This window comes from Microcebus murinus, chromosome 21, assembly GCF_040939455.1.
Source record: "Microcebus murinus isolate Inina chromosome 21, M.murinus_Inina_mat1.0, whole genome shotgun sequence".
Classification (NCBI taxonomy): Eukaryota; Metazoa; Chordata; class Mammalia; order Primates; family Cheirogaleidae; genus Microcebus; species Microcebus murinus.
This window is the reverse complement of record NC_134124.1, coordinates 25,477,446-25,486,731: the sequence shown is the minus strand read 5'-3', so window position 1 is coordinate 25,486,731 and position 9,286 is coordinate 25,477,446. Positions and strand designations below refer to the sequence as shown.

The 9,286-nt window shown below is 45.8% G+C and overlaps 1 protein-coding gene across 3 annotated transcripts in view; it reads left to right on the top strand.

The window, feature by feature from the left end:
• Positions 1 to 1,320: 1,320 nt before the first annotated feature.
• GABRB2 (gamma-aminobutyric acid type A receptor subunit beta2) overlaps positions 1,321 to 9,286 on the top strand; it is a 242,058-nt gene continuing 234,092 nt past the window's right edge. The window contains exons 1-4 of one of the 3 annotated variants that reach the window (XM_020283723.2): positions 1,321 to 1,778; positions 2,897 to 3,124; positions 3,279 to 3,370; positions 4,410 to 4,477. In XM_020283723.2, the coding sequence (XP_020139312.1) occupies positions 3,048 to 3,124; positions 3,279 to 3,370; positions 4,410 to 4,477 (237 nt within the window). In that variant the 5' untranslated portion in view covers positions 1,321 to 1,778; positions 2,897 to 3,047. Of the gene's footprint in view, positions 1,779 to 1,999; positions 2,220 to 2,896; positions 3,125 to 3,278; positions 3,371 to 4,409; positions 4,478 to 9,286 lie in introns of those variants that run through there. The other 2 variants (XM_012740678.3, XM_020283724.2) reach the window with 2 other exon arrangements.

The window sequence follows — 9,286 nt, the reverse complement described above, 5'->3', positions numbered from 1 at the left end:
TTGAGACGTTTTCCAGGTTGAGAGGACCTTTCTAGGGCTTCATCATTTGGTTACTAGTGCCTCAAACTGCTTTGGAAATCCTTTAAGTACAATGATAATAATCTAAACTTTTTTTTCCCCCTGCTTGTGCAAAAGATTCCGATCGTGTGTAAGAGTAAAGAAAAAGATAAGAAAACGAGCAGTTTTCCGTGGTCATAAGTCTATATTCCAATGCCTGTAACTCGACCTGAGTAACCACAGATGGGAGACTTATAGATCTTTCCCTCCCCACCACCGTGTGTGTGTGTGTGTGTGTGTGTGTGTGTCTGTGTGTGTGTGTGTGTGAGAGAGAGAGAGAGAGAGGCAGAGAGACTTTGGATGGGCTCATATGAGCCTCGGAGTCGGGTAAGACGCCACGATGTAGCTCTGCACTGTGTTTATGGTGCTGTGTTTTACCTGCCTCTAACCTAGAAACTCCCCTGGTCGGAGAAGGCACGTAGCTTTCCCCTCCCGCTTGTCATCCACCCCAGGGGAGCTGTCGGATTCTCCCCCTCGCAGCCCTCCCGCCTCCACACTTCCCGCCTCCAATCACGCCCCCGTCCCCCAAGCTGCCCCAGAATGACCCTCTGACCAAGGCCGGGGGTGGGGGGAGGGAAGGTCACTGGAAGGTAAGTGGGTCACCAGTGCAGCCGCGACCCCAAAGAGCCCCGGGTGCTTCGGAGCCCGCGGAGCGACGCCCGCCGCCTGCCACCGACCCTGCCGGCTGGCCGTCCCTCCTCTCCGTAGACATCGGCCGGGACGAGCCTCGTGCTCCGTGCGCGCCCGCTCCGCCCGCAGCTGCCGCGGGCTCGGAGAGCTCGGCCCGCCGCGGCGAGAAGCTGGAAGCGGGCGAGGTCGGGGGCGCGGTGGTGTCCGGAGCCCAGGCTGTCCCCTCCAGTGGTTAGGCTCGCTGGCTTTGAAGTGCAAGCCTTGTTTCACCTCTTGCCACCTGAGTGACCTTGGGCAAGTGCTTTAGATTCAGTGCACCAATTTCTAAATCCATAAAAGGGGGCACCCAAGTGATAGCTAAATGCTGCTACTGTTGTAAGATTAAATTGATGCGGCACTCCGGCACATAGTAGGCGCTCAGTTAATGGTGACAATGATTATTAGTAGTAGTGGTTACAGGCTAAGCATTGGTGCCGAGAATAAAGATTTGAGCTCTCGCCTTCCCAGTTCTCCACCGGGGGTGGAGGGGGGGTTGGGGGTTGGGGCGGCGGGAGTACCTGCCCTACACCCCCTTCCCGCGTGCGGAGATAAACTCGGTAGCACCCGGAGATTCGCTGGGGATCCGGCTCCTCGGGACGACCCGGGTGCCCCCAACCTCGTAGCACCTCCCAGCGCCAGTGGCACTTCTTTTTCCCTCCAGCGGAGGAAAGATTTCTTTTGTGAATCGAGCATCTCCCCCGCCCCCCCCAGCCGCCCTCCAGCCCAGGCTTGCAGCCTCCTCCGGGTTCCGGTGCCGGGAGAGCCGGCCGGAGCCTCGAGCGGGCGGGGAAAGGAAGCCTCCGGGAGCGCGAGTCCCCCCGGGCTCGGGAGAAGGAAGAGAGGACGAGGTGGCGCGGAGACCGCGGGAGAACACGGTGCCCTGCCGGCCGCGGGGGCCCCTCATTTCGCCTGCCTTCTAGGGGCCGCTCGCTCGGGCCGGTATCCAGAGGCGCAACCCCGGAACGGCCGCGCGTCCGCTCCCCTGCCCTGGCCGGGGGCCGGGGGCCAGCTCGGCGCGCGGCGGGAGTGGGCGGCGAGCGCGGGCCCGCGAGGTAAGGAGGGGCGGGAGGGGCCGGCACGTGTGTGCGCGCGCGGGGGCGCGTGCGGCCGAGGGGGCGTGGGGGGCCCGGCCGGGGCGCGTCCCACCCGGCCACCTGCCCTGCCTGCGCCGCGCGGCCGCCCACGCCCTCTCGTCCCCTGCACCTGTGCCGGGGCGCTCGCCACTCGCGTCTCTCGCGCCTCCGCGTCCCGTCGTCTCCCCCTCGTCCGAACCCCACCCTGCCCACTGATAATTCCCCACTGCAGAATCAGACCGAAACCTGGAGAGAGACGGCGTTGCCTTCTTGCTCCCCTCGCCGCTCCCCCTCCCCCCTGCTATAAATAACCCTGACTAGCGGGTCAGGAACGTCACATGGCGAGAGACCAGGACCCCGAGGTCTTCTGCTCTGGGAATAGGGGGCAAAAAGGGTGAGGAGAGGAGAAAGAAATTGCTCGTGAGTAGTGAAGAAAAGCTTGCTCCTTGACTCCTAAAAAGGACCAGGAATCATTTTATTCTTTTCTTTTCCTTTCTTCTTTTTTTATTTTTCCGTTTCGTTCTTATTCTCCACCCGCCTCTCCACCCCCCCCCCCCCGCCCCAAATCCAACGGGTTGCTCAGCACTCCTCCCATTGGTTTTCTCCCTTCCTCCCCCCGCTACTCCTGCAAAGTCCCCTCCCCCGCGCCTCGCCGCACCACCGCTGCCCCCAACCCCTGCCACCCCCGTCCCCGTCTTGCCCCAGGCAGGGGATGCTGTTGGCCGAGGAAATAAAGTTCAAACTCCCTGCCCGGTCTCCCGCTGAGACCAGAAGTGGGTTTCCCGGCACCCATCTTCCGCTCGCACCCCACACCTGCTCTCCTTAAAATCCTAATCTGGTTTTGCATATTTAAGAGGACACACACACACACACACACACCCAAAAACCCACAACCCGCGAGGTGCAAAACTGCGTCCTGCAACTACCGAAACTTACCAGACGCTGTAGTTGTTTTTGTCTTAACGGGAGGACAACAAAGAATATACTCTAGATGCTCCTGTGGGGTTACTTTTCTATATGACTCAAATATGTATGTTTTATACATATATATGCCTTTCCTTTTTCCCCTTTAATTTTTTTTTTTTTTTTTAAACAAGGATATCTGCTCGGTCTCTGGCAGCCGCGCTTCCCCTTTGATGTTTTGGTACGCCGTGCGCATGCGCCTCACATTAGAATTACTGCACTGGGCAGACTAAGTTGGATCTCCTCTCTTCAGTGAAACCCTCAATCCCATCAAAAACTAAAGGGATGTGGAGAGTCCGGAAAAGAGGCTACTTTGGGATTTGGTCATTCCCCTTGATAATCGCCGCTGTCTGTGCGCAGAGGTAAGTGGTGTTCAGCGTTTCTCTTTCTTCCTTTCTCATTTTGAAGGGCTCTCTGCATACCTCTGTGAGCAGGGAAATGTAGTAGGGATTAGATGTTGAAGACGCTGCGCCGGCTTTCTTATTGATGCCTGTTTATTGTCATTTCTTTCTTTAGTGTCAATGACCCTAGTAATATGTCGCTGGTTAAAGAGACGGTGGATAGACTCCTGAAAGGCTATGACATTCGTCTGAGACCGGATTTTGGAGGTAATGGGATTGCCTTGTAAATAAGAAACGGTCCAGCTATAGCCGAAGCTGTCTTTGGAGCTCTGTGCGCGCTCTCCTCCCTCTCCCTAGTTGTGGGCGCATGTGGTGAACTGAATGTGTCTCTGTTTTGCCATATGGAGAAACTGACCCAAACTTAAGCTGGTTTGTTACTATCCAGCACTTGGGTGGTCTTTCAAGGCGCCCCTCTTAGGGCGTACTCAAATTTGGTGACTGTTGTCTTTCAGCTTCACTATTATAAATCCTTAGCTTCACTGTTTTGTGCTTCCTTGAGATATAAACCTCTTAAGTTTAGTTAATGGTGTGCAGAGAGAACCTGCCTTACAGAAGGCCATCCTGAACATTTTTAAGGACAAGATGTGCAGGCAATTGGTTGAGAGGTGGCATTAACCCCCTGTGCCCGCCTACTTTGGAAGAGTACTTCTGTCCACGGTTTAAAGTGGCTCATGTCTGGATCTTATCCAGTTCTCCAAGCCTCACAGAAGAGGGGAGGATGGGGGAATGGGAGTTTAGGGGGAAAAATGGGAAGGGAGAGAGGGGAACCGAAGAGAGAAGAGAAGGACCTCTGGCTGCAGCCCTAGATATGCTGACAGACTAATTTAATTTTGCTTCATTCTCTTCTGAAGCTCAAAGAGTTAAAACCTGAACGCAGAGGGCGGGCGGATGAGAAAGAATGAGGAGGAGGGGGTTGCAGAGCAACACATAAACAATGTATTAAAGTCCCTTGGGTTAGAAAGATTCTTGTGCTTCTGTGTGTTGTATGTATTCACATGCTGAAACATATATATAATGTAGACTGAGCTGGAATCCCTTTTCTATCAGCACACGTGTGTGCATATTCAATAGAGCATTTCCTAGAGGAGTGAGTGCTTGCCACCTTTTATACAAATGATCAGGAAATTGAAGCATTTGAGTGTGAGCAATGCAGAGGGGTTTTGGACAGAGTGTCCTATGCCCAGGGACAACTCTTGCAAAGAATGAATGAAGTTCTGAGGAATCACGTGGCTGACTTGGTTTGCAGGTCCTCCAGTGGCTGTGGGAATGAACATAGACATTGCCAGCATCGATATGGTTTCTGAAGTGAATATGGTGAGTATTGTGGTTTATGCCTTTGTTTCTGCAGACCTTCATTTGGGGACAGGGAAGAGGAGGGAGCCAGCTGTTGGAGTAGGGTATGTGTGAGTATGTGTATGAGGTGGGGGCTAGAGCAGAGGATTTTGCCTTGGAATCCCCTGGCAAGATTTTTTTGTTTGAGGTTACAGAGAAGGCTATTTCTTGTTCCTAATGATTTTTTTTTTCAGCCTGGTTCACATACTTGGGACTTGGCATAGAGGGAGTAAATGCATCACACATTCATGTGTAAAATGCAGCCACGTGCAGGAGACCCTGGCAGAAGCCACATTTCCTAAGGCATAATGGGAAACTCAGTTCATCACGTGATTTTCTGGGTTTGGGGTCAAGTCAGGAGAAGAGGGGAGGATTTTGATTTGACATTTAAGAGAACATAACCTACAAACTAAACTAACAGACCCTGGAATACTGATGCTGACTTGTTGCTTTGGGAGATCACGTCTTTACAGTTAATGGCACTCTTCCCCTCCATGTCCCAGCCCCATTACTTGCTGCCTCTTTTAACCCTCTTGCCACCAAAATAAAATAAAAATTGACTACCCAGTTTCCAAGAGGTAGGCTCAGATCCATGTGTCATCTCTGGTTACTTCAGCAGTGGTATTCACCTCATGTCCTAAGTTGTACAATTTATTGACAGCAGCACTCCTTAGTGGCTACCTCCTTGGACTTTGGGCAAGTGCTAAGAGAAAAAGCTTGTGTGTTCCCAACCAGGAAACACGTGTAGGGGGTTTGCTTCGTGCAGGAGCGACCCCTGCTGCCCATATTGAAGCACTGCAGACATGCAAGACTATGGCAAGTGTTCCAGATACCCCCACTTACTTGGGACATTTCTCCAGTGACTATCTTACTCTGTATTTTTAACATTTTACCCCCTGGAAAATTTCCTCTAGATAGACTACATTTGAATGTAAAACTCCAGTGCCACTTTGAATTCTTATAGCACACAGTACATTTTAGAAGATTGTGTTATGGCATAGTTCTGTCTAGAAATTGGATAAATTATTAATGAAGGAAGTATAGTGTGTAAGCTTTTATGCAAAACACTTCTAAGCCAGCCAGCAGGGGCAGGAAAGTTAGCTGTCAACATTACACAAATTTCCATATTCCCAGAATTCAAACCAAAAGAAAGCTCAATAACCAGCATAGTCCTTCTACTCTGTGGCCAGAGATAAGTGATAATCTTGAGGTATCAGAAGATTCTAAAGCATATGAATACTTATACCTCATGAATACTCAAGATAATATTCAATGATTTCAGTAATGTTTGAGTGATACGAATCTTCCTTTATTCCAGTTTTGGGAAAGTTTCTATCATATGGGATAAAAACACAGTCTAAAGATAGTAGTGGATGTTTCAGAACTATAGATTTTCCTCACATTATGAAAATACCCTATGTGGATTGACAATCCTGTGATTGAGAATTTCTTTCTTATTTAATTCCTCACATAGGCAAATATTCACTTTTGTGGAATTTTAGAGGCCTTTCATTAGTTTATATTTTGAATTTCAGCATAAAAATAAAAAATTCTCCAATGTGGGTAACTCCTAAGTCCTAGGAACTTGAATCTACATTCTGTTGTTGAAAACAAAGTAATGCAGTAATCAGGGGTGATTCTGTGTGTCCTACATGTGATTGAATCAAACTGTTCTCTTTTGCATTTTGCTTTATTTATACTCTTCTCCTCGTCCCAAGTTTTATTTTACCGCCTCCTTCTTTAGAGTGTCACAAAAATGGGATTTTGTGGGGAAAAAAAAATTAGAATCCTAAGATACAATCATGAGATGGCTAGAGGTTGTGCTATAATAGGTTAGCTAAGAACTTAGGTGTATTATATCCTAAAGCTGTTTAGAGTGGTAGAGATTTTGTTTTCTTTTCCTTTAAATTTTGTTCATTTTTACCCACATGCAACATTTTTGAGAGGTGTCTGAGGTGGACACAATGCCAAGACCTGCTAGTCAAAATATAGATCCAGCTAAGGCAAGGTGTCATCACTTAAAGCTATTTACTGTTACTGAAAAATCATGGGATGTTGAAAGTGCAAAAATAAATGTCAGGTTGTAAATGGGACAGCATTGCAGCATTAGTGATTAGAAGAACCAAGTGTTGAAAATTCCGAGCCAGATTCCTTTCTTAGCCTAATGCTAACACCCATGGATTTGCCAAGCCACATTTTGACTTGTTGAAAAATGAACATTTATTTCAGCTAGCAATCTTAATGACCTAAACTTAATCCTTCAAAGAAAATTTTTCATGATGTATGTTGTTGTTGTGTTTTTGAAAAGATGGTTACTTGTTTTGGAGCAACAGATGGGAAATTCCATCACTGATCTCTAAATAAAAGAAGAAAATGTTTATGGTACGTTATTCCAGGTATAAAGGCCTAAAAGTGTTAAGATCTTTTGATTAGATTCAGTTCTGAAAGAACGGTTGATTGATTATTTAAGTGAAACTTCTCAATTGATTAGCAGACAAGTCTTTGCCTCATTTCCCTTTGTGGACTGCAGCCTCTGGTAATTGTAACTTTCTCTTAATTAGCACACCTTGCTTTGAAGAGTGGTAGGCCCAGACCATTTAAATTGTCATTGACTCATTTGTACTGAATGAATAAATATCCATGTCAATGTGATGCTCCTGATAAAAGACAACAATGGAAAGACCTTAAACTGAATCAAGAGTCTTAGATGCTAGTTCTGCTTCTGATACTTAGTTCACCCTGAGGGTATTCAGACGGACTCAACATCCTTACTTGATAAAGGGGATTAAGAGTCTCATTTTAACCTATCTCAGATGACTACCAAAATTATTAGAATGATAACAGTCATACCCCATTTTTATTGCTTTATTTTATTATTTTTAAATTTTTTATTATTTATTTTATTATTTTATTGCTTTATTTTATTATTGCTTTATTTTGCTTTGGAGATAATGCATTTTTTTTTTTTTACAAATTGAAGATTTGTGGCAACTCTTCATTGAGCAAGTCTATAAGTGCCATTTTTCCAACAGCACGTGCTCACTTCATATCTCTGTGACATATTTTGATAATTCTTGCAATATTTCAAACTTTTTCATTTTTATTATATCTGTTATGGTGATCTGTGATCGTTGATCTTTTAATATTACTGTGTAACATGAGCCGTGAACTGTGCTTATACAAGATAGCAAACTTAATTGATAAATGTCTTTTGCTTTCTGACTGGTCAACTGATTGGCTGTTTCCTGGTCACTCTACCTCTCATTAGGCCTCCTTATTCCGTGAGACACAATGATGTTGAAATTAGGCCAATTCATAACCCTACATTGGCCTCTAAGTCTTTGAATGAAAGGAAGAGTCACATGTCTCTTACATTAAATCAAAAGCTAGGAATGATTAAGCTTAGTGAGGAAGGCATGTCAAAAGCTGAGATAGGTTGAAAGCTAGGCCTCTTGCATCAAATAGTTAGCCAAGTTGTAAATGCAAAGGTAAAGTTCTTGAAGGTAATTAAATGTGCTCCAGTGAACACATGAAAGATAAGAAAGCAAAACAGTCTTATTATATGGGAAAGTTTGAGTGGTCTGAAAAGGAGATCAAACCAGCCACAACATTTCCTTAAGCCAAAGCCAGATTGCCAGAGCAAGGCCCTAACTATTCAATTCTAAGAAGGCAGAGAGAGGTGAGGAAGTTGCAGAAGAAAAATTTGAAGCTAGCAGAGGTTGTTTCATGAGGGTTAAGGAAAGAAGCATCTCTATAACATAAAAGTGCAAGGTGAAGCAGTAAGTGCTGCTACAGAAGCTGTGAAATTTATCCAGAATATCTAGCTAAGAAAATTGATGAAGGTGGCTACACTAAATAACATATTTGCAATGTGGACAAAACAACCATTGTGAACCAAACAACCCTATATATTGGTAGAAGATGCTATTGAAGACTTTCATAGGTAGAGAGGAAAAGTCAATGTCTGGCTTCAAAGCTTCACTCTCTCACTGGGGAAAGTACAGCTAGTGCAGCTGGTGACTTTAAGTTGAAGCCAATGCTCGTTTATCATACCAAAATTCTAGGGCCCTTGAGATTATGCTAAATCCACTCTCCCTGTGTTCTATAAATGGAACAACAAAGCCTGGTTGTCAGTACATCCTTTTATAGCACAGTTTACTGACTATATTAAGCCCACTGTTGAGACCTACTGCTCAGAAAAGATTCCTTTCAAAGTATTATGCCTCATTGACAATGCATATGGCCACCCAAGAGTTCCAATGGATATTAGAAGGAGATTAATATTTTCATGTTTCTAACACAATATTCTGCAGCCCATGTTTCAAGAAGTAATTTTGACTTTCAATTCTTATTATGTAAGAAATATATTTTGTAAGGCTGTAGCTGCCTTAGATAGTGATTCCTCTGATGGATCTAGACAGTCAGTTGAAAACCTCTGGAAAGGATTCACCATTTTAGATGCCATTCATGATTCATGGGAGGAGGCTAAATATCAACATTTACAGGAGTTTGGAAGAAGTTGATTCCAACCCTCATGTATGACAGTAGAGTTGAAGAATTCAGGGGAGGAAGTCACTGCAGATGTAGTATAAATAGTAAAAGAACTAAAATTAGAAGTGGAGCCTGAAGATATGACTGACTTGCTGCAATCTCATACAACTTGAATGCTTGAGAAGTTGCTCCTTGTAAATGAGCAAAGAAAGGAGTTTCTTGAGATGGAATCTACAACTGGGGAAGATGCTATGGACATTGTAGAAATGACAGGAAAGGATTCAGAGTATTACATAAACT